The 26,342-nt window shown below is 42.2% G+C and overlaps 1 gene segment (V, D, J or C); it reads right to left on the bottom strand.

Moving 5' to 3' along the window:
- The window catches only part of LOC137535940 (Ig lambda-2 chain C region-like), a 49,816-nt gene extending 23,688 nt beyond the window's left edge, over positions 1-26,128 (bottom strand). Inside the window, 3 exon segments of the C gene segment in view lie at positions 17,801-17,905; positions 20,493-20,693; positions 25,997-26,128. Of these exon segments, the coding sequence occupies positions 17,801-17,864 (64 nt within the window).
- Between the last annotated feature and the right edge of the window lie 214 nt (positions 26,129-26,342).

Here is a 26,342-nt window from a genome sequence, read left to right as displayed (position 1 = left end):
CAATGTGGTACTTTATGCCAAGCCACTCAGGACGCTACTAATGAGTAGTGCTGATTGTAATGAGAAATTTTGTTCTTATGAAAACTTGTATGATTCTGATCCTAATTATGTTTTTGTGAGTAATCTCGAATTTTCGTACTTCTGTGTCATTTTTCACACAAGTTCACTGACGTCTATTAGGCAAAAGAAAACACATTGTTGCATATAACAAAATACATTTTCACGTAAATCTATTGAAGTCTATGAGGCATGAGAAATCTAATTTTTGCACATGAGTGAATACATTTTGGATTTTCTAATAAATACATTCAAGTCCATGGGCATGAAGACAATGTAACATTTTCACAGAAATGATGTGTCATTGTGAAATGTGACATCAAAGTTACTGTCTGAAATTTTGCATTAGGATTTTGCATCATAATTCCATATTTCGAGATCCTCACTACTAATGAGATATCCCATACATCACAATCAAAGAAGATAAATAATTGTTGAGTGCTCCTGACTATTATTCTGGTTCCATACTGTCTACCTGATGATACCAAGATGACACCATATACCCTATCTTACTCACCCAATACAGAGAGTATGGTCCCTTCTCCAAAGTACAGTCTACTGGCCTGGCTCACAGCTGCGCAGCCCTGTATCATATCCCTTAACTTCCTTCAAGATGGCATCAATGAAGATTATAACGGCACCACTTACCCAATACAGAGAGGATGGTTCCTTCTCCAAAATATGCTATGCTGCCAGCGCTCACAGCCATTCAGCCCTGTATAAAATCCCCCTGCCTAGAGGCCCAGTTTCCCACAAGCATATATTGTATATACAGTATCACTCACCCAATACAGAGAGGATAGTTCCTTCCCCGAAATACGCTCTGCCGGTGCTGGTCACAGCAACTCAGTCCTGTACGTAATCCCTCACCTTCCTGGCAACTGCTCTGACTCCGTTACTATCTAATGGTGTGCCACAGAAATAACTAAGAACACTGAGTTTAGCATTATCTTGGGATGATATTTCTTTCCAGCTTATTTAAAATAAACCTGTGAGATTTAAAAATCATCAAAATCAACAAAATGGACATTTACCTCGGGAGGGGGAAGAATCTGGATCCTTCAGAAGCTTCCCCTGTCCTCTTCCATCAAGCGGTTCAAGAGCAAGGTTCCCCAAAGAACGGCCACACTGCGTCTGTGGAGTAGCATGGACTTGCTTGGGCTTTGGCAGATATAGCTGAGCCCGAACAGGTCCAGGGTACTGTGCAGGCACAGATCTCTTGTGTGTGTGCAGTAGCACAGGCCCGATCAAGCTCCGATTTTTTAGTCGAAGCCCAAACAGGTCCGTGTTACTGCCCATCCTCAAGTCGTAAATAAGCCCTTGCTGATGGTTTGTGGAGGGAACAGCACTAGAACAGCCCGGTGAAGAAGGAGCCTCTGGAGGATCCAGAGGCTTCCCTCATCCAAGGTGATTACCCATTTGGGACACTTTTTTCCCCTACAGGTCAGAGATGTAATGGGGCCCTGGGCAAGGTAGTAGATTCAAGGCCCCCTTGTGATCCATTTGGTAAGCTGAAGTGGATACAGGTCAAGGAAGGTGGGCCCCTTGACAGCCACCAAGCCCCAAGCACCTGCCTAGGTTGCCTAGTGGATGATCCTACTCTTCTACAAGTACACCTGTTTGGAGTCAATCAGTCTAATACTATATGCCAGCTAGATGATAATAGCAGGCATTCATAACAATGAAGCAGTTCTATACATGTTCATATGACTCCTTACCAAATATAAAATGCTTAGCATACCCAGTACAGAGAGAATGGTTCCCAGACCAAAATATGCAGTTTCCACTTTCCCTGTATGAAATCCCCCAGCCATTAGGGTGAATTACCAACACTCATTCACTGCATAAGTACTCACCCAATACAGAGAGGACAGTCCCTTTCCCAAAATACAGTTGGCTGGAGCCGGTCACAGCCACTCAGCCCTGTACAAAATCACTCAACTTTCTGGCAAGTGCTCAAACTCTAATGCCATCGTATTGACCCCAAATGGGCACAATAATGGTGTTGTGCATAAATAACTTAAATAATGGGGTTTAACACAATCTTTAGATAATCTTTCTTTCTAAAGCTACATCTCACATGCTCAACAGAAGTCATTTGAAACATCTGACAAGCAACAGATGTTGCTGAGTTGGATAACAATCGTGTCAAAAATTGTAGCCAAATGACAAAGATAAGCAAACGATATCGGGCACTGAGCCTGATCCATCCGGCAGATCAACTCAGACAACTGTTGGGCACATATTGTGCAGCCAACCACATGTGTACAATGTCATTTTAACAACATTTATGGCCCTTATTCTATCTCTTTTTTCTTCTAAGTTTTCTTCTAGGTTATATTTTCATACCTTATAAATAAAATGTCTTTTAATCAACCGGCAAGCAAGAATAATTTTGATAGTACCTATTTATTGTACTTTTTTCAACAGTAAAGTGTTGAAAAGTTTATTAAACATAAGAGGAAAAATGATCTCCTATGGGAAAACTTAGGAGAAAAGGTATTTGAATATTGCCCATTGTTCTACAGAATGCACGCAAGTCGTAAGTAAAGTCACTTTCGCTTGCATGCTCAGTGTATTAATGAGTTGAGTACAACATCATTGGAAATACTCGTCATTTGTCTATGTCGCTGGTAAAGTCGTTTCCACGACGTTGGTGTTTGTGTCGACTCTTGTTGAGCATGTGTACAGCCCTTAAAATGATTGAAACCTGTTTGAAATCAGTTAACTAGAATATATAAGTAAAGGTTGATTACAGCTATTAGATACCCTCTAAGCTTCACATAACTTTATAACAGATATAAAGTGCTTTACTTACCTAATACGTAGAGAATGGTGCCCGCTCCAAAATATTGCCTATCAATACCGCTCACAGCCACTTATGCCTGTATGATATCTCCCAACTTCCTAGAAGGTGCCTCTAATCAGATACTAAATAGTCTGTAGTGCTAACCCAACACTGTCTATCCCTACTACTCAAAACCACTCAGTCCCATATGATGGCCTTTAATTTTCTACCAAATAGTTACAAGGAGATATCACATATGGGTATCACTGTGGTGGTATATGGAAAATGGTTCCTTGCCCCGAATACTGTCTCCTGGCACAAACACAAATGTCTCACTGACCTCCAGACTTCACTGGATTTTCTATCCATTGCAAAGATAATGCTTCTATTCCTTAAAAAAATGTCGGTTGATTTTGATGAGCTGATAAGCTTTTTGATATGACTTGACGTCACTTTTTATCAGGGATTAATAATGAGATGTAAAATGTTTAACTTACCCAACACCGAGAGGATGGTTCCTGTTCCAAAATACTGTGTGTTGCCACTACCTCCCACAGCATCTCCTTCCTGTATAAAATCCCTCAACCTCCCACCATGTTTTGCTAAGAAACTGAATGAGCCCCCAATACAGAGAGGGGCTCCTCAATGCATGTACCGCAACTCTTAACAAGTAAATGATAATAAGGTACAATTTGTGTCACTCACCCAATACAGAGAGGATGGTACCTTCTCCAAAATATTGTCTGTTGTTACCACCAACCACAGCCACTTATCCCTGAATAAAAACCTTCAACCTCTTCTTACCAGATGTTCCTAACAAGTATATACTGACTGTGTTACCCAATACTGAGAGATTTATTTTTACTTTCCTTCCAAAACAGACCTGAAGTTATTGTGGAAATCAAAAAGCAGACTGAGAGCCACAATGGTATATGTCTAGGTCAAATTAAATAAGACCAATTATTGTAAATAAATAGGGCTACTCATAATCCAAATTCTGAATAGCACTTACTGGCTGTGGGGGTAGGGGTGTGGGGGTGTTAACTTACCCATGCCTCCGGCTATAGCCGATGTGCGGCACACACGTTCCACGTCGGATTCCACATCACTCCCATGCTTCCTCCTTCAACTCAGACGAAGGAAGCATGGGAGTGATGTGGAAAGCAGCATGGGAAAGCTAGTGGAGCACATCGGCTATAAGCAGCAGCATGGGTAAATTAACCCCCTTTTCCCAAGGCCAATAATTGCTACTCATAGTTTCGATCACGAACAATACTGTACATGAATACTCACAAGGGAGGGTTACCAACAAGGCAGCCACTGTGTAGGCAGGTGGATAGCTTAGTTCCGACCCACTCGGGTTAAGAAGTTGCTCTCTGTAGATCAGAAAAGTAGGGAATAACACCCCTCCACCAAGGGTGGACTAACTTGCAGATAATGTAACCTAACAGAGGAGCCAGGAAGATTAAAATTAAAATACATTAAAATAATAGGTAGTGGTGCCCCCCCCCCCAATTTCAGCTACAATATATATATATATATATATATATATATATATATATATATATATATATATATATATATATATATATTGTATACTCCCTAGGTTCTCAACGTGTGGTACGCATACCCCAGGGTGTACTTCTGATAGTTCCAGGGGGTACTTGGGCTTGATATCCCTAACCAAGAATAACAACACCAAATTAGTGTTTTAGCTCATTAAAAGCAATATTAAATGCTTGGAAATTGTTTAGAACCAATTATCATGTACTACGATTAAATATATATTTGTCAAGGGGTACTTGTGATAATGTTTACTATGCTACGGGGTACTTGGTGATTACAGGGTTTTCAAAGGGGTACATACCAATAAAATGTTGAGAAACACTGGTATACTCCACAAAACTGTGACACGTTTTGCAGGTATTTCACCTGCTTCCTCAGGCAATTAACAGGAGCAACTTTCCACGAGCTTTTAGCAGGCGAGGAGCCTTTCTCATAGTTGCACACCCATAGGGCCTAATTCACATAAAGCATGGCAATATTACCAGCAGTATGTGAATGGCAGCATGGTGGTGTACTGGTTAGTGATCTTGCCTTGTAGCGCTAGGTTCTTTGTTCAAACACCAGCCAGAGCACTATCTGCAAGGTATTTTCCTGTTCCCCCTTGTCTGCATGGGTTTCCTCTGTGCACTCCAGTTTCCTGCCATGTCCCAAAAATATGCAGATAAATTAGATGTCTACTCTTATCTCTAAAATTGGCCCTGGGCTACAATGGGCATATGAATATAGTAGGGGTTAGATTGTGAGCTCCTCTGAGGGACAGTTAGTGACAAGACAGAATATGTCAGTGCTATAAAAATACAATATAATAATAATAATGCCCATAGTAACTAAAAATAAATTAAGACCCCTCCTAGAATGTCACATTATTGTGACATGTGTATGTCATATGATTATCTTGAACGTGAATAGGCTGATTTTTTTTTCTTTTACAGGCCTTCCATGTCCTGTTATTTTCGATATTTCAAATAACCTGTCAAGCCCTGGTAAAGATAAAAGCGGGTTTGTGTTGTTTTTGGTACTTGTTGCCCCATTGTTGTATTTCGTTAAAAAGCTTTAAGAAATATTTTTATATTTTTTTTTAAGCTATTTCCTTCTAAAAAACAGCTTGAGATGTGTACACTAAGGATACACATGGAATGTTTTTTTGTAAGGGAACTCACAAACTACTTTTGTTTGGAAAAGTCTTTGTGTTTTTTTTCCGCTACACTTCAATTACAGCCGTTCAGCCTTCCATGAGTTTACAGCACTTCCTATCACTGGCGTAGCTAAGGAGCTATGGGCCCCGGTGCGAGTTTACATGGGCCCCCACAAGTACTCTATACATATCAATTGATACGGTGCACCGAAACTTGGCAATGGCAACTACAGTTTCAGAGGTGCAAGAAGGGGAGGGGGAACAGCTTGTTAATCATAATTATCATTCAAAGCATTTATAGAAGTGATCATTACAAGCACAGGGCCAATAAATAGCAAATACTGCAGTTGAGGGAGGGCCCCGGTGCGGTCGAGACCTCTGCAACCCCTATTGCTATGCCACTGCTTCCTACTAATATGTGAGATATTAATTGCACCACTCAATGCATAGAGGAAGGTCCGTTCACCAATATAATGTCTATTGACAATTGTTCATAGATATTGAAACCTACATAAACTCCAAACTCCTACTGGGTAATAAGTAGCAGAAAAAAAAAACATTTCACTCACCTAATACGGACAGAGTGGTCCCTTTTCCGAAATACTGTCTTTCTCCAGCTCACACAGCCACTTAAGCCTTTATAAAATCCCCCAACTTCCTATTGTTTGCTAATAATAAACTATTAATCATATCAGTCACCCAGTGCAGACGAGCCCTTTACCCTGGCTGCGTTGTGATTTCGGTGCTCGACCTGCTTCACTGCTCAATCCTCTATAAATGTACAGATTTCCTTAGTAATTAATGATAATGGCATCATACTCACCCAATATGGAGAGGATGGTCCCTTCACCGAAATACTGTCTGGCATTGCCGCCACTCACAGTCACTTTTCCCTGTATAAAATCCCTCAACCTCGTAACAGGTGCTGCTAAAGTCTGACACTATGAATAACACCCATGTCATCCAGCCTCAATAGTCAGTTTGGCTCTTTGATTCTTGTCCTCCAAAATACTGTCTACTGGCATTGATCTCAGCTACGCAGGCCTACTGAATTTATATGACTTCCTATCAGGCAGCAGTAATGATATATCATGTTTATGGTAGTGAAGTGTCTAATGTTCTTGCCTTAAAGTAAACCTGAGACCATCCTCCCGAGTGCCTTTGTTCTCTGGCTATCGGTCCCGGTAATCTGGCTCATTTGCACCAGTCAGTTTCTTCTGCACATGGGCAGCCCCTCTGTGCATGCACAGAAGAGCCCGACTGGCCAAAGGCAGATTACCAGGATCGAGAGCAGGAGAATGGAGACACTCAGGAGGACGGAGAGGGACTGGAGGAAGCCCCAGGGCTATGGGGATGGAGGAAGCCCTGGGTAAGTATCAAATCTTTTTTTACTCTCATCTCAGGTTTACTTTAAGACACTAGGGTCTAAAGTTTGAATCAAGGACACGGTCTGCATTGAGTTTGTATGTTTTTTTAGTGTTTGTATGGGTTTTGTCCACTGGCGTAACAATAGGCCCTGCAGCCCCTGCCCCCCCCCCCCCTGGGGCCCACTCGGGGTCGTTTTGGGCGGCTGGAGGGGACGCAGCATGAGGGGAAAGCTATGCTATGTATAAACAGGAAGTCACGTCAGAGACTAGAGGGAGAAACTTCCACGCTGGAGCGCACGGAAGGTATGTATCTGCCGCCGCTGCTCACGACACTTATTGAAGCTGGAGGGGAGCGGAGAGGGGAAAGCCCGAGGTGAGGGAGGGGGGACCGTCCCCCCTCCCTGCCGAGTGTGGCCATAACTTTCCCCTCATGCTGCGTCCCCTATAGCCCCCCAAAACGGCCCAAAGGGAGGGGGGGGCGTGGGGCTCTCAGAATTTTTGCAGGGGGGGCACCCCCTCTACCCGATGTTTACCAAAAACTTAAGCTAAGCACACACATGCAATAACTGTTGCCCATCGGCGATTGGGAAACAATCTCTTGGGTCACAATTCGGGGATCTATGCTGTACAGACACATTGCTAGCCTTCAGGCTAATGATGCTTTATGTTGCTATGAAGGGGGGCGAAGGGACGACTATTGGTGCATCACAGAGTGGATTTCCATGGGTGGGAGTGGAATTAACATTGCAATGCATTCTGCTTGGATGGCAGAGGTCGTTAAAGGTCCAGCAAGATGGATCCTTAATGACCACCGACGTCTGAGCAGGATTTTTCAGGTGGCCTCTATACACACACACAATCATTGGCTGAAATGGTTGATATCAGCCACTTCTGCCGACAAATTAACTATTGCATGTATGTATATACCGCAACTTATAAGTTAATGGGTTCCCTGCAAAATTGGCCTTCGCCTACTATAGGAACCTGAGCCTGTTACGATAGTGATTAGATTGTCAGATCTTTTAAAGGACAGTAAAGCATGGTACACACTTAAGTGAGCTGAATTGTTATTAAATATAATAATAATAATAATAATAATAATAATAATAATAATAATAATAATAATAATAATAATAATAATAATAACAATAACAATAACAATCACTTACCTAATACAGAAAGGATGGTTCCTTGTCCAAAGTACTGTCTATTGGTGCCGGTCACAGCTACTCAGCCTTGTATAAAATCCCTCAACTTCCTCCCCAGTAATAAGGAGATACAATATTACTCAAAGAAATTAGATTTGCCCTTTCTCCAAGACACTGATCACAGCCAGACCCCCCTGCATAACGTCCCTTAGCTGTCAAGCACAGGATAATTACACATCACAAAATTAAGTGCATTACTCCCTTAAGTACAGACAAAATAAAATGATACCTTACCCAACACAGAGAGGATGGTCCCCTCTTCAAATTACTCTCTGTTGTTTGCAGTCAAAGCAGCTCAGCCCCGAGTAAAAACCCCAACTTCCTACCAGATGCTGAAAAGCCAAAATCACATTTAATTCTCCGCGCATAGAGTGTAGTTTCTGCTCCCCAAAAAATTGCTATGTATCAGCATTGAGCATTTTTACAGAGTATTATAAGGCTTTTCTACAATTAGTATCATGCGATTTCAGAAAAAAATAAATGCCATAGTTAGACCATTATTAAAGAAGTTTACAACCCTGGCTAGACTACTTACATTTTGAGCATCTACAGAACTCAGTTAAACCATGTAAGATTATGTTAGTATCTTGATGGACCTTACCCAGTTTTTTTTTCCAGTTTTTTTGAAGGGGGAAAAACATAGCCTCAGCTATTCATAAGCTGAGCTGACATGAATTAAATCACTCACCCAATACAGAGAGGATGGTGCCTTCTCCAAAATACTGTCTATCGCCGTAGCTCACAGCCATTCACTCCTGTCAGAAATCCCTCAACTTAGTACTAGAGGCCAATAGCAAATTATTATAAAGAGTCTGAAATAAGAGGAGCAATGGGGGCAGCCATAATTTTTTGGGGGGCTGTCATATTGATCTTTGGGTTTCCGACAAATTTAGGTCATGCAATAATTAATCAGCTCAATGGAACACATTTAACCTACATGAGTTTTTTTGGGTCAGCAATAAGCCCAACAGCCAGACATGTCACATATTTCAAAAAGTAGTTAGCAGCAATTGCTGCCTTCATATTTCCCACATTTCAAGAACAGGTAACTTAGGAACACCCACTAATACAAACGGCCCAAAGATGTTAAAATTGATTCTGTGGAAACAAGTAAAAAAAAATATTTCAAAAAGACCTTGAAATTTAAAAAAAAAACTTGATTAAAAAAAGTTTTTGCTTACGTTTTGCTGCAGGTACACTGAAAGCACAGGGGGACAGAGGTGACAGAGTGTGTGTGGGTGATGGGGGGGGGCAGAGCTGGCACAGAGGAGGACACTAAAGGCAAGGGGGAGAAGAGGTGACACAGAGGGGGACACTGGAGGCACAGGAGGGCATAGGGGAGGTACAGGGGACAGAGATAGCATAGTGTTTTGACTTATGGACAGATTCAGGTTGAGAACAAACCCATAGTGCCCATTCTGTTCATTAACCAAGGACAACATGTATATCATAGTACACAAAGAAGAGTCCTTTTTCCCACTGTGCACTGTTCACAGCCACTCATTCTGCTGAGATCCTTCATCTTCTTGCCATATTCTAACATAGATATATGATATGGAATAGATCAGTTATTCACTACAGAGATGATAGTTCCTTTTCGAAAATACCATCTTTCAGCATTGATCACAGTCACTCGTTCCTTAGCTTTGCTAACATATAGACCACTCACCCAGTACAGAGACGATGGTCCCTTCTCCAAAATACAGTCTATTGGCATTGCTCACAGCATCCCACCCCTGTATAAAATCCCTCAACCTTCTTCCAGATCGTATTAATGATATCCTATTCCTAATGGCATCACTTACCCAATACAGAGAGGATGGTTCCTTCTCCAAAATATACTCTATTGCCGGAGTTCACAGCCACTCACTCCTGTATCAAAACCCTCAACCCAGGGCCAGCTTCCGACAAGGAGACATTGGATACATCACTCACCTAATACAGAGAGAAGCGTTCCTTCTCCAAAATACTGTCTGTTGGCACCAGAGCTCACAGCCATTCGACCCTTTATGAAATCCTCCAACCCAGGGCCAGCTTCCAACAAGCAAATATATATCACTCACCTAATACAGATAGAAGTGTTCCTTCACCAAAATACAGTCTGTTGGTCCCAGAGCTCACAGCCTCTCAACCCTTTATGAAATCATCCAACCCAGACCCAGCTTTCGACAAGCAGATGTTGTATAATTCACTCACCTAAAACAGAGAGGAATGTTCCTTCCCCAAAATACAGTTGACTGGTGCCAATCACAGCCACTCAGCCCTGTACTAAATCCCTTAACTTCTTAGGAAGTGCTTAGAATCGAATAGTGTTATCTGACTCCAGAAGGTAAAAATAAAAGAAACACAACTTAAAATATGGGTCTTAGCCAAGCAGGCATGTCTATAGCCCAGCCTGGGAGCCAAATGCGGCCTGCCAAGTCTTTTCTGGTGGCACCTGAAGCTCTCTACAGTCTGTAATTTCCATGCAGCCCACCGGCCGTAGCTATCGTTCCACATGCAGGGGCCACTTGTATCGTCGTTCTGCCTTTCCCTTTGCTCGCCTCTAGATGGTCAGCCATCATAGCAGCAGTAGCAGCCACTGTGCCAGTAGCACTATGCTAGCATACTGAAAGGGACATGCTAATGGCACATGGTATACAGGTTAATTCTGTGAAAATGTTTTATTTGACAAAATATCACAGTGTACCTAATGGCAATCAGCAAAAGTTCTCTTTAATGTTTTACATGTATACCGTACCCACCTAGACATTATTTGCATGTTTTTTTATGAACTGTAACTAAGGCTAATTTTTGGAATAGGGTTTATATTTTGAGCATCCACAAAAATCCTACAAAAATCATGCTAGGAATTATTTTCGGGTTAGGTCAGGTGTTATTTTCGGGGGAACTAGGTAGTGACGATTTCAAGTTTCTATGTTTCATACCTTTTCAGGTATAAAATTAGGAGACAGATAACCATCAAGGACACAATTGTTGCTCAAAATTACTCACCCAAAACAGAGAGGATTGTCCCCTGTCCAAAGTACTGTCTTTCTCCACTGTCACACAGGCACACAGCAAGTGTAAAACTCCCTTCCATGTGGCTGATACTGTCATGGCTGCATATTCAGTGTCAGTTAGTTGTACTGAAAGCAAATCTAGGAGTATGCAAGTATACTGCTGTTCTTGCTAAATTTTAATAAAGGCACAGGGTCTGGGGCTGGTACTCAGAGCCTAACTTAACTAACTAGCAGTTCAGTACCCTGGAACAGGCATGCAAGACAGACCTTTAGATTTTAAATACTCCCAAACTAAATCTGATTTTTCAGGTAGCAATAGCAGGAACAAGATAACAGACCTAACTGGCACTTGCGGCTTTAAATGGAAACTGTAGTGAAAGGGATACAGAGGCTGCCATATTTATTTCCTTTTAAACAATACCAGTTGCCTGGCAACCCTGCTGATCTGTTTGGCTACTGTAGTGTCTGAATCACACCAGAAACAAGCATGCAGCTAAGCTTGTCAGATCTGATAATAATGTCACAAACATCTAATCTGCTGCATGCTTGTTCATGGTCTATGGCTAAAAGTATTAGAGACAGAGGTTCAGCAGGGCTGCCAGGCAACTGGCATTGTTTCAAATGAAATAAATATGACAGTTTTGTGGTAAAGATGACTCAATAAACAGTGAGTTTACCTATACCTGAAGTAGACCATGTTTTTTGTAAATAGGTATATCATCTTAATGTGCTCATATATCTTCCAAAAGAAGATTGAAAAAAAAATACATTCAGTATCGTGTTAAAAAAGATAATCTGTCTCTGAACTACTTACCCAACACAGGCAGCACTGTTCCTTGCCCAAAGTATTGCCTTTCAGTGCTGACATACAAGCAGAAAGCAGGTGTAAAACCGGTATGTGTGCCACTATCACAGTCATTGCTTTATAACCTCTGATATTTCTCTGATGATATTACCTGCTACATCCAGTGGCATAATTAGAAAATGTGGGGCCCAATATCAACATTTCAATAGGGCCTCCAGATCTATGAGTATTTGAGCAAACTGGAAACCATGGTGCCCTAACCTGTCACACACACCAGTTTTAGGTTTCCAGAGGTGACCCCTAGAATTAGGCAACCCCCTAGTATCATTAGCCAGAGTCACACCACCAGTATTAGTTACCCCTGTATTAGTAAAGTTCTCACCACCAGGGCCCCGTTTAGACTTAATCAGTAGCTCTCAGTTATAACTGAAAGGACAACTGATTTTCAAAGTAATGCCCAGGTTTCCCAATGACCCAGTTCACACTACACATGTTTTAACTGAAAGATTTTTCATAATGCACTGCTATGGAGAAGAAAAAAATGTGTACCAACTGATTAAGTGTAAATAGGGCCTAAAGGTAGCCAGATGTACCGCCAATGATAGGTACCCCCCTGGTACTGGTGGTCAGAGAGGTTTCTAGCAATATATAGCCCCCTAATATAGGTAGCCAGAGTGGTCCCTAGTATAAAGTAGCCCCTAATATGGGTAGTCGCAGAGGCTTCCAGTAATAGACACCCCCCCCCCCCCCCGGCATAGATAACTCCCTCATTTGCTCTGCTCGCATGACTCTGCAACTTAGGGGGCCCACTGTAACAAAGTACAGTGACAATGGGTGGTGACCCCCCTATTATCACCGCCGGCCATTGCCACTGGGCCCCCCTTGTCTACAGGCTCCATAGCAGCCACTAGGGCTGCTATGGTGATCCCTATGCCACTGGCAAAGACAAAGCGGTGCTAACTGTTAGCACGGCCGTTTTCGCGTGAATTTTTGCAATGCGCACGATCGCGAATTTTCGCATGAAACGATAACGTTTTCGTGCAAAAATTTGCGCTTGCGCGCTAAAATGTTATTGTTTCACGCGAAAATTCGCGCAAAAACAGCCGTGCTAACAGTTAGCACTCTTTTGTGAATCAAGCCCTTTGTCTCCTACAGCTTGGATACGATTAGACATGGCACTGTGCGCTCACATGCATTGCATAGGAGATACAACACATGAACACAGATGTAAAGGACAAATAAAAGGGCGGTGAACAAGTTAAACACCACCTGAGTCAAAGCAGGTTATTTTGACACAGTAGTTGCTACTTCAGCAGAAGTCTGATCATGTGCCACTGCCACAAGGAATGCCAACACCACTGCCTTTGAACCACTTAATACAATACAAAATATTGTGTACTGCTCACCCCTGTGCCCACTTGATCAAAGAAAAAACTATCTTTGCCAGCCACGTTTGATGGGCAGGGTTGGATCATCCACTAGGCAAACCTAGGCAGCTTCCTAGGGCCTGGAAAGAGTCTAGGGGTCTGGAAGATGCTAGCCCCACCAAATCTTACTGAAAAAGCCAGGCTACCATCAATGATGGACAAAAACTGCTATCTTGCCTAGGGCCAGTGCAGGGACAAGGTCCTCCAGCACCCAAGGCTGAGACACCAAAGTGCGCCCCTCCATCCCTCCCACTCCAGCCGTCACACACTAATTGCTGTTAGACTAAGAGGGCCACAGGGCCCACAACCTCCCCAACACCTTAATATCTAGTTATCAGGCTTGTAGTCACTGCTATGTATCCCCTTTTCTTATTTCTTTCTGCTTCATACACAATTAGGAATGACAGCTGAATGAATTGTGTGCCCCCTCCTACACTGCGCCCTGAGGCTGGAGCCTCTCCAGCCTATGCCTCGGCCCGGCCCCGCCTAGGGCCCTATTTTATCTTATTCCTTTTCTGTTGATGATAATTCCATTAAACTCAATGGAGAGCACCATCGTTTTTAAAAGATTTTGATTTCATGTATTTATGAAAATGACTGCCTTGTCAATTAAAAACGTGTAAAAGCGCCTGGCTACTTTTACATAGCCCTGAGCTCCTTATCATTAATGGTAGAGCTGTCAGAGGTCTGAGGCCTAAACTGACACCTGTTCTGGTGCTGGTTGGTGAATCTGAAACAGATAATTATTTAAGACATTAAACAGAACCTTAATCAAGGGGGGGGGGGGGGGGGAGTAACACTTACCTGGGGCTTCCACAAGCCCTCTGCAGCCGCCCTGTACTCGCACCGGGACAAACCAATCCTCCGGTCCCCCGCAGCGAGCCAGTTTCATTTCAGGTGACTGGCTAGTTGGCGCTTGGCAGGCCACACACGTCCTCATTCACGCTCCTGTCAACGTCGCCATCCTGCCCATGCACAGTACTAGATTTCTCATACTACGCAGGACAGTGACAGGAGCATGAATGAGGACACACACTGGCCACCGACTGGCCGTGAAAGGAAACTAGCTCGCTGTGGGGGCCCGGAGGATTAGTTTGTCCTGGCAAAGGCACAGGGCATCTTTAGGGGGCCATTAGAAGCCCCAGGTAAGTTAAACTCTTCCCCCCATTAAGGTTCCCGTCAAATCTATTTAAATTCTATTGAACTACAGCATTGTACTGCTCGATGGAGCACACCGCTATGGGATGTCCCTCTACCGCTGCCCCTGCCCTGCGCCCCAATCAGTGGAGATTTTCTGTCTGGTCAAGTCAAGAGTTTAAAGGGACTCAGAGCTGTAAGGTTAAAAAGACTTTATACATACCTGGGGCTTCTTCCAGCCCCATCCGCTCCGATCGCTCCCACGCAGCCGTCCTCCACTGCCCGCAGCTTCGGGAACCGGGTCCCGTCACCGACGTCAGTCGCAGGAGAAGTGAGCTCTTTGCGTATCTCTCCAGCAGCTGCTGGAGAGATACATAGAGGGCACACTTCTCTTATGCCAGACTGGCTCCGACTGACGGAAGTGCGGCGACCCAGTTCCTGTAGCTGCGGGCAGCGGAGGACGGCGGTGTGGGAGCGATTGGAGTGGATGGGGCTGGAGGAAGCCCCAGGTCTGTATAAAAGCTTTTTAATCTTACAGCTCTGGTACACTTTAAATCCATTTTTGATTAAAAAAAACAATCAAAATGACAATCAGTCTGGCATGTTATAGGCAAAAGATTACCGGCAGATTTAATCAGAGTGGCTGTCTCTGCTGGGAATCAAACTAGAAAATCAATGCGTATGTGGCCTGCTGTAATGTTACTTACTACCTAATAATGCATCTGTGAATTTATAGAGGAAAAAAAAAAGATTTTAGAACAGATTGTGATCCAAAACTCACCCAGCACATGCAGCACGGTACCTCCGCCGAAATACACAGCATAGCCTGAGCACACCAACACAGTCCCACACCAAATCTACAGAGAGTCACTAAGAATAACTCAAGTTGGAGAACAGAAGGAATCACGCAAACCTGGTCTACTTTTTTTATTTTCCAAAAAAAATTGTCTGCTTTCAGATAGTAAGTACTTATAGTGAACATGAGGTGACAATACACTGATGAGATAAACAATTGTATTTAACCTCCTAATCCTAAAAATGACCTTTTTTTAGATATCTCATTCCCATGGTTTTATCTTATATTTAAACATTTACAAAGAAGATTGAATGTTTTGTTGTCTCTGCTCAGTGACAGCCTATCAAGTGTCCCTAAATTAAAACGCATGACCTTTTTTCTATCTCTCTCTGCCCCCAGAAGTTGCATTCTGCCAGGAAAACATTTATGGCTGTAATTTGCTTATCAGGGATGTTTAGTATATTCCCCACAAGGTACTGACAAGACAGAAGCTGTCACTTCCATGCCTAAAAATTTACTCTGTCAGGCAGCAAAATAAATCAATTAAAACAGCCTGGCTATTGATACGCTTTGTACTGTACATACACATGTTTATCTCATCATGTCGCATGTCACATCGGGTACACTTTATTCACAACTGGGTCATATCAGAAAGCTTTCTCACCATGGACACTGTACATAGTAGCAATGATACATCTGCAAATTAATGACCTTTCAGCAACCCCAGTATGTCCCAATATGACCCAAACGTTTGTTTGCTATTTTGCTCTACTCCATGGTTGGTGCATCATTTACGTCGATTTATGTTTTCCAACCTCAGTCAATGGATGTCTTTATACCAACTAGTAATAATAAAATAATAATTATAACAACAACAACAACTATTATTATTATTATTAAAAAGGAAGTTGTTCCATGCAATCATGCATTCTAAGTAATTTATTTAAATAGCGATACTTTCTTTGGTAATTTTTTCAACTATTCCATACCCCAAGGCAGATCAAATAAATAGCATTCTAGCAGATCTCTGTTATGTTACACCCATTATCCAGGTCAGAGTACATGTTGGCCAGTTTGCACATGAACAGTTGGTGTTCAGGAATGTAAATCGAAGGAAGCTAATGGCAGCAGCAAAATTCCCCTCCCCTATACAGTCCAATTCATCACAACAGTTACACTTGGGCAGGAGACTGTCTGCGCACTATCTGAGTTTGTATATTTTCTCTGTGGTTGCATGGGTTTCCTCCGGGTACTCTGGTTTCCTACCACATCCCAAAAACATACAGACAGGTTAATTGATGCCTCTGAAAACTGGCCATAGACTATGATAGGTACATAAGACAATGACTGACTATGGTAGGGATTAGGTTGTGAGCTCCACTGAAGGACAGTTAGACGTGACTATACAGGTGAAACTCGAAAGATTAGAATATTGTGCAAAAGTCCATTTATTTAGTAATTCAACTTCAAAGATAACACTAATATATGAAATGGGAAGGGAACCCTTTGCAGGTGTTTTGGATTCATTAGATGATTAGAATATGTCACTTTGAGCCTGGAATATGGAACCTTTTCACAATTCTAATGGTCTGAGATTTTGATTTTGGGGTTTCCATAAGCTATACGCCATAATCATCCCAAATATAACAAATAAATGCTTGAAATTTTTCACTTTGCATGTAAATGAGTTTATTTCAGTTAGATTCACCTTTTAAGTTAAATTACTGAAATGAATTGACTTTTGCACGATATTCAAATTTTTGGAGTTTCAAATGTATACACTATGTGAAGCACTGCGCTATATAAATACACAATACAGTGGAATAAATACCTTTATAGTAACTCCAAGGGTCCAGGAAAAGTAATTTACTATATCAGGAGTTGACTATATCAGAATTGGTCAATAAACAGAGACATATGCTGGGACCTAAGGAAGGACTTAATCCAGAGGTTTACTATATCAGGGTTTACTATAACGAGATTCTACTGTAATAATAATTCAATAACACCAGTCAAAAAGTTGAATGTGGAAAAGGCAGGGATTAATCACCAGCAATCCAATTCCTCATTCTATGGGCTTGATTCACAAAAGAGTGCTAACTGTTAGCACGGGCGTTTTCGCGCAAATTTTCGCATTGTGCGCGCTCGCGAATTTTTGAAAAATACGAAAATTTGCGCGAAAACGGCCGTGCTAACAGTTAGCACTCTTTTGTGAATCAAGCCCAATGTGTCACACAGTGGATTGGCTATGGATTCTACACTTCACCCACCCACCACCATTTTACTGAATAATCCACCAACTCTATCTCTCATTATCTACATTTTATCACTGTACAATATGCATACAAAATCTCATAACGACCGATCTGTGACATCCATCTTACCCAGTACAGAGAGGATGGTGCCCGCTCCGAACTCTAGCTTCTGGGCGTTCACAGCCACCCGGGGCTGCATAAAAACTGCTCTGGAATTACATTTGTTTTTGAAGTGATTTGAGGGTTTCTGGACTTACCCAAAACGCTGAGAATGGTTCCAGTTCCGAAGTAAGCAGCAGTGTTTGTCACAGAGGGAAACATCTTGCAGATAACTGTCCTCCTCTGACACAACTTTCTCTCTACTGAGATGTCAAATGTTTGGATCCTGTTTAGTCAAAGATGAATATCTTCCTTTCCTTTCTTATTTTTTTTTGCATTTTTACTATCTGTGGAATCTCCTCAATATCTGTCTGCATGGATTTTAGCTTCCTTTTGGGTATGGGGTGGTAGGTATTTGAGTGAAAATGCTATCTCAGGATTAAAAAAAAAAAAAAAAAAACATACTTGCTAACCTGCTTAATCCCGAAGTGACCAACGGCTTAATGCTAGGTACACACCATAAAATTTTCTATTAAGCCCAATCTACACGATACGATTCTTTGTACGATTCGATTACGATTCTATTTACGATCCGATTAAATCTGACATGTCCGATCGGGATTCGATTCAATTCGATTTGCCATTGTTTTGCAATAGCAAATCGAATTCAATTGAATCGTATCGTGTAGATTGGGTTTAAGATTTTCTGTTAGATTTACCTGCCAGATAGATAATTTCCAACATGTTGTAAATTATCTACCTAACCATCTATCTGCCTAGCAATTAAGCATTGTTCTACTCAGCAGGAGATAACCGGAAGACAATGCACCAGAGATAATGACCAGTCTCTACAGAAAATAATCTAACAGAAAATCTAACAGAAAAATGTAACAGAAAATTGTATGGTGAAATCTAACAGAAAATTGTATGGTGTGTACTAGGCATTAGATTATGAAACCTTTTGAAATACAGTGGCCAGTATGCAATTCACTTTTTTTTTTACACCTTATCAATAAAATGTTTTTTAAGGCGAACAAGCAAGGAAATACAATCATTCTTACTGTACCTTTTCACCTAGGTTAAGTATTTTTTTTTCTATTGCAAAGTGATTAACAGTTACTTTAAACACAAGATGAAAAATTATTTCTTAGGAGAACACTTAGAAATGGTGAATTGCACATGGGCCACAATGAATCACATATGGCCTAGTAATGTGTATGGTTTCCTGTAGCAGTGGGTGATATGTCACAGCTATATAAATAATAGAGATAAATAGGTCGCCTGGACCTTCTTCTAATACGGCTGATTTGTCTCACATGCATGCAGGACAGATATGTTTTAGTGCAGATAATGAAACAGGCATTATAGGAATTAAACACTAATGCATCTATTAAGCTGACCCAATAGGAAATGGCAATCGACTCACCGAGAACAGCTAGGATGGTGCCTTGCCCAAAGTAAGCCTGGTAGCTCCACAGGGAAGGGGACCAAGACAAGAACTGGGATGACATTTTACATGCACAATACAAATGCACAAGGGGACCACTAGTATGAAATATCACCCCCAAAGGGAAACAGCACAGACAGCAGTAATAACTTGACATAATTTCAATGTTTGGGCAATTTGGCAAGACCCAGAGTTTAAAGTACCCCCCTGTACCAGGAATTTTAGTAATAATGAAAGTAAGATTCCAACCTGATGTCAACCTGATTGGCCACTATGTTGATCTTAAAGGAATACTTAAGTCAGCTAAAAAAAATGACTTTTACTCACCCGGGTCTCTCCTCAGCCCCCTGCAGCTGAACGGTGCCCTCGCCGTGTCCCTCCGATGCGCCTGGACTCGCCGGTGGCCACTTCCGGCTGTGCCGTCACCGGCCAACAGGCTGGGAACGCGGCTTATTAGCCGCGTTCCCGGCCGCAATTGCATTATAGAGGGCGCTATTGCGGCCGGGAACGCGGCTAATAAGCCGCGTTCCCAGCCTGTCGGCCGGTGACGGGCAAACCAGAAGTGGCCGCCGGCGAGTCCAGGCGCATCGGAGGGACACGGCGAGGGCACCGTTCAGCTGCAGGGGGCTGAGGAGAGCCCCGGTGAGTAAAAGTCCTTTTTTTTAGCTGACTTAAGTATTCCTTTAACATGGTGGCCAATAACAAACCACTTGATTACCAAGCCTTCCTAAAGTTGTAGAGCACCGGCAAACAAAGTAATCTAGAAAACTTTTCCTCAAAGTGTGTGCTGTTAGATGGAGACGTTTTGCAACCGTCACCCAGATCATATCAAACCGTAGTGACTGTGGCTAGAAGGATAGATGTGTATACAAACAGTACGTTTTACAGAAATCCAGCTGGGTTGGTTATGTCATTTAGGTTTCCTAGTGTTCTCCAGCCCTACTAAATCACATCCAGCCCTACTAAATCAGATCCACAGCTATCTCCTCGTTACACCATTGAGGATTGTTTTAAGGCTTGGATCCCACGTGAAAAGGTGTCCAGTTCAGTCCTATCAGTTTTTGACAGTTGGCATCCGTTTTGTATGTCTTTTTATGGCTGTGTTCACACATAAATCTGAATTTCCAGTCCAGTCCTGTCCTGTCAGTTTTGCAGCAGGATTGGCAGGATTGTATGTGTTTCTATGACTTTGTTCACATGTAAAAGGCGTACATTTCAGGTCCAGTCCTGTCCTGTCAGTTTCCATGTCTGGTCCGGTCAGGTAAAACAGACCGGAAATGTACAGATTTATGTGTGAACCAAGCTCTACACATATATCTGAGCTCTTGTTAGCAGGTCATTCAGCACCTCCTTATTTACATTCCTAATCAAGTATAAAGACCAGTGATAGGAAAAGGGCTTACCTAAGACACTGAGCACCGTCCCTTCTCCAAACACAGCAGCAGAATAGCTGTTCACAGTGACTCCAGGATCATCCAAAACAGAGCAGTAACCCCATCAGATATGAAGAAGAGTTAGTCATTTTGCAGAATTGGTGTTGGCACTATCAAGGTTATCTCATTTCTGCTGCACTTTCTCCCTGATCATTATTTTCTGTTTCCTCCCTATGATGAAAAAGATGAGGCATTCTTCATATGATAAAATTGTACTCTGTAAAATGTATCCTTTGCTTTATACTATTCAAGCATATTGTATTATATTTGTTTCCTATGTCTTATTCTTGTCTTCCTTTGTTGGCTGTGTTTAGAGGTGGGCTGTTTTCCAGGTTTTCTGCCCATGTTCCCTTTCCTTTACTGCCAAAAATAAATACAGCATACATGTGAAAATAAATAAAAGCTAAACACTGTTTTCTGTAGCCACAAACCTCCCAGTAAGTAACCTCAACAAGACTTTGACAGCTTAAAGAGACAATGAAGCGAGAATAAATCTCTCTTCTTGTCTCATAGTCAGCCCCTGCTAAAACGCCGCTTTCCCACGGCTAAACAAGGGTCCCTGACCCCCCAACCCCCCCTGCAAAATCAACGACCAACTTGGTCGTAGATTTTGCTGCTGTTGAGGCAGGGCTAACGGCTGCAGCCCTGCCTCTCAGCGCATCTCAGCGGCGCATCGCCGCCTTTCCCCCGCCCCTCTCAGCGAAGGAAGACTGACCAGGCTCATCTTAAGGGACCCATACACCTAACGATTTTCCTGCTGATATACAGCAGATTCGATCACTGTGATCGAATCTGCTGTGCAATCGTCTTGCAAATGCACACGATCGATTTCCATCCGAAATCAATCGTTCCCGTCGAGCCGTCTGTGCGGAAGATTTTGCTCGATCGCCGGCGGATCGGGAGTGCATCGATAGCGGCGTTTGAATGCCTGACGACCGACGCAATACAGCGGCAATACATTACCTGCTCCGGCCGGCGCAAGTCCTCCCGGTCACCTCTGTCTCTTCTCCGCTGGGCTCCAGGGCTGCAGCTTCACTGAACTTCCTGTCCCGGTAGGAAGTTTAAACAGTAGAGCGCCCTCTACTGTTTAAACTTCCCCGGACAGAAAGAAATTAAGCCAGCTGGGCCGGAACGCGGAACCCGGCGAAGAAGAAGACAGCGGTGACAGCGGGGACTCGCGCCGGCAGTAGCAGGTAATGTATGCGGGGGGGGGGGGGGGAGGGAAAGGCAGCGGCAGCACCACCACAGATTGTGATCGGTTTCATGCTGAAATCGATTCACAATCTGTTTGCAGTAAAGGCAGCCATACGATCCCTCTCTGATCAGATTTGATCAGAAAGGGATCTATCTGTTGGTCGATTCTGATGGCAAATCGACCAGTGTATGGCCACCTTAAAAGACAAAAGGGGACCAGGAGCCCAATGGTGCAGAATACTGTTAGATTCAGAAAAGCAAAATGCCAGGCATTTATATACTCACAAAGGTGGTTTGCAAAGCCTAGCAACCACCGGCAGAGCAGATGGGAAATTAACCATTCCCGCTTGGTTTTCCAGGTCTGTAACAGGAACTGGGGGGGGGGGGGGGGGGTCGCACTCCAAATGTTCCTTAGAACAACCTAAAGCTCTAAAGACACTTAAAACAGGTGTAGAGTGGCCCAATGCATAAAAGAGGGACTCATGCTTGCTACACAGCCATAGCAGTTAAGGAATCTGTATTTTTCACTGACCCGAGGAAGCGGGCAAGCACCCGCAAAACGCGTTGTCAATTTTATATGCTCAAATAGAAGGCCTTTAACTGGTCCAAATTCTTCAAGAGTGGCAAGATTATCTCTCTGTTTATAAGATCAACAGCTTATTAGCCTATCTTTTATGCACTGGGCGCCTCCACTCCTGTTTTAAGTCTCAGCAAGGCTTAGCTACCCTTACCTCTAGGAATGTCCTGAATACTTTCAAAATGCTGCTTGATCCTATTCCCCCTTCAAGGAAGGATATTTTTTTTTGCCTCTAGGCTAGCTTTCTTTTCCAACAACCCCTCTAATTCCATGTGTTGCCCCTTAAACCATGGGTATTATCCATGTACAGCAGCTCCTCTCTCCCATGTGATTATCTCCATTTACACATTCCTCTTCCATACGCAACAACCTCTCTTACATATCTAGCCTCACACCTATGTAGTGGCGGCTCAATTTCGGGCCAATATTGTTCAAAAAGATTGACTGGTCATCGTGGTTGCAAAGGATTTTTTGGGTGCGTGGCTGTAACAGTGTTCGATTTTCCAATGACCAACATTCCCCGGACACTGTCATCCCCTCTCCACCCATAGTGAGTGTTGAGGGGCCAGCTCACCTATCACCCCTGAGCAAATCCTCAGCTTTTTGCATCGGAAATACTATTTTTGTTATCAAGAAAATATTGATGAAATTGCATTGTATTTTTGCAATGTAGTCAAAGAAAATGATTTTTTCTTTCCAATGCATTTATTTGTGAAAATGGAAAAACTGTATTTTTACCGGAAAAAATGTAAAAATAGTTTTTTTTTTTTGTGTAAAAATTTGCGAAAAATATGAACAATCACAAGCGTATTACAAAATGATTGCCAATGGCATTTTCACTTGAAAGTCGAATTTTACATCATTTTTTGCCTAAATTTATGCAAAAAGGATATCAGCATTTTCACTCATCACCATTCAGCTCCTCCGGTGTCCAGTGGTGTTTTTTTAACTGTCACTGCTATTGCCTGTACCATGTGACTTCTGCATATGTAGTCAGGACAACTGAAAACTATGGAGGAGGCCATGACAGGTGAGCCTTCCACAGTCACCACGGTTGGGGGTACACATTTGCACTTGGAGGTGGCAGCATCGGTGAGGCTAGGAGGATTCCCAGTAGATTTCATGCTGAAAAAAATCTATTGGAAATCAGGCTTGATCAGAGAGTAATCTATTTAATGGTCGATCTGGTGGCAGGTTAAATAATCTATGGTCAGCGCCACCATTAAATTCAGGTGTTGAGGAGTAAAGAAAATTGTTTAGACAAAAGATAACAGTCAGAGAAGAGAGAGGCCCTGTCCTAACTCTGTTCAGAACTAGGCTGCAGAAGCAGGAATCGGTCAAGCAGGAGGAAAAAAGAAACATACAGTATATTAACCACTTTACCCCCGCGCGTACGTATTTCTCCGCCCCTTTTTCCATCCTTTAAAAACCAGGGACGGAGAAACACGTACTTTCCGCGTTCCCGACGCTGCCCGCGCTCCCGCTCGTAAACACGCCGCCCGCCGCTAGTAAAACCGCCGCCGCCCGCTCGCCCAGAGATCAATGAACGGGAAAATACATTCCCGTTCGTTGATCTAAGCCCCGCAATGATCAGCTGCTCTCCTATGGGCAGCGCGATCATTGTGAGAAAAAACTCACGTGTCCATGCTCATTATACTTCCTCCAAGCTTCCGGAAGGAAGCTTGGAGGTCGCATTAAAACAAAAAGTTACTGTGGCCATCTTGTGGCCAAATAGTAAACTACACCCTACACATTTTTCACATACAAATAAATGACTTTTACACATAAAATTAACTCATTACCTCCCACACCCCCCATTTTTTTTTTTTTGTAATTAAAAAAAAAATAAAAAATTTACAATTAAAAAAAATACATAAATAGTTACCTTAGGGACTGAACTTTTTAAATATTTATGTCAAGAGGGTATAACACTGTTACTTTATAAACTATGGGCTTGTAATTAGGGATGGACGCAAAACTGAAAAAAATGCACCTTTATTTCCAAATAAAATATTGGCGCCAAACATTGTGATAGGGACATAATTTAAATGGTTTTATAACCGGGACAAAAGGGCAAATACGTTTCATGGGTTTTAATTACAGTAGCATGCATTATTTAAAAACTATAATGACCGAAAACTGAAAAATAATTATTTTTTTCCCCACATTTTTCCTATTTTCCCATTAAAACACATTTAGAAAAAAATAATTCTTGGCATAATGTCCCACCTAAAGAAAGCCTAATTGGTGGCGAAAAAAAACAAGATATAGTTCATTTCATTGCGATAAGTAATAATAAAGTTATAGACGAATGAATGGAAGGAGCGCTGAAAGGTGAAAATTGCTCTGGTGCTCAGGGGGTAAAACCCCTCAGTGGTGAAGTGGTTAATTACTTCCACACCACAGGTTTTTTTCCCCTTAAAACCCAGAGCAATTTTTACATCATGTTCCTCCCATTCGTTCACCAATAACTTTATCGCTACTTATCACACCAAAATGATCTATATTTTTTTTTCACCACAAATTAGGCTTTTTAGGGTGGTACATTTTTCTAAGAATGATTGTATATGCATTTTACAGTAAATATGCTTATGTTTATGGCTGACTATGTACAAATGTCACATTTCCTAGAGTTTCACAACTTCATTACCAAATCATAAGGGAGGTCTTGACTCTGTTGTATCTGTTGTAATATTGTACAAACATTCTCTTTTCTACTCCTCAATGTTATCTCCCATAGGGGGTTTTTGTAAAGGGCTCCGGTAGATCTGTATCACAGTGCCCCCTGTCCCCACAATGTTACAACCTCATACAAGAAGCACTGGAGGGTACTACCAGGTGCACCAACATCAGGAAGGCTTTCATTGCCTGCCTTCCAACAGGCCATAAAAGCATGTGCTTTATGTGGTTTCTGAGCTAATATTTAAAGATTCCCATCCATCTTCCTACTAAATCCGTTCTCTTTCATCTTCTATTTTTATAGATAAGAGAGGAACTTCAGCCAATCCTGTATCAGTTACAAATAACATTCAGGTCAACCCAGCACCTGCTATGGAGGGCAAAGTTGATAATTAAAAAAAAAAACTTAATTATAAAATGATCTGCCACTAAAACAGATAACAAATAAATTATGACTAACTAGAACAATTACAATTGAGAGATCAGTGTTTTGTAAAGAAGATATTTGACCGTCTTTACGTAGACCTTTCTTCTGGGATGTACAGAATTGTCTGCCTGCATGTAGACCTGTGTTATGTGATGCACTAAAATCTTCCACCTGTATGAAGACCTCTGTTTTGGAATGTACAAGATTGCCTGTATGTAATATGATGTGCAGAGTTACCCACCTATATGTAGGTCTGTATTATACGAGGTGCAGAATTGCCTGCCTGTATTTATACTTGTGATGCTTGCAGAGCATTTGTCAGCTCAGAACACTGGAGTGTCCCACTTTCTAAGGTGTTCAATGAGATTTTAGGAGTACACACACCAGCTATATCCTAATAACCCACGATGGGCACCTGAAATTTTTGGTATTGTCAATCAAAGTAAAAGTCAATTATATATGATCAGCGCAGAGTCCAAAAACAAAAGACGAGTCTTCAACAAAGAATAAGAGCAGGTAAATCTCCACCACTATAAATATTGGGGTCACGGCACATCTCTGCAATCATGGATACTCAAAAAAAGGAAAGAGGCTTACCAGTTGGTGACAACCCACATTATAAGGTTGTACCAAGGCTTTGGTAGGACATCAGGAAGCAACAGTCTGTCCAGGATCCACTAATTCCGCAATGATTCACCTCACGATTGGATATCAGTAGTAATCATCATAAAAAACAAACAAACAAACGTCAACTCTAAGTGTAAACCGTTTAATATAGAGTTTTCATAGTAAAAACAGCTTAAAAATAGCATAAAAACAAAACTTACATACAGGGCCCATGCAATGGGAACCCCGAGAAAGTTGCACGCGTGTATCGGTCAGCAGTAAAGGACAGTATGAAGGTGCCTTTATACTGTTACCCAAGGGACAGGGACAGATTTGT

The sequence above is a fragment of the Hyperolius riggenbachi genome, chromosome 10, assembly GCF_040937935.1.
Source record: "Hyperolius riggenbachi isolate aHypRig1 chromosome 10, aHypRig1.pri, whole genome shotgun sequence".
Lineage (NCBI taxonomy): Eukaryota > Metazoa > Chordata > Amphibia > Anura > Hyperoliidae > Hyperolius > Hyperolius riggenbachi.
Note: the sequence above shows the minus strand (reverse complement) of the source record. Positions and strands in the feature narration are given on the sequence as shown.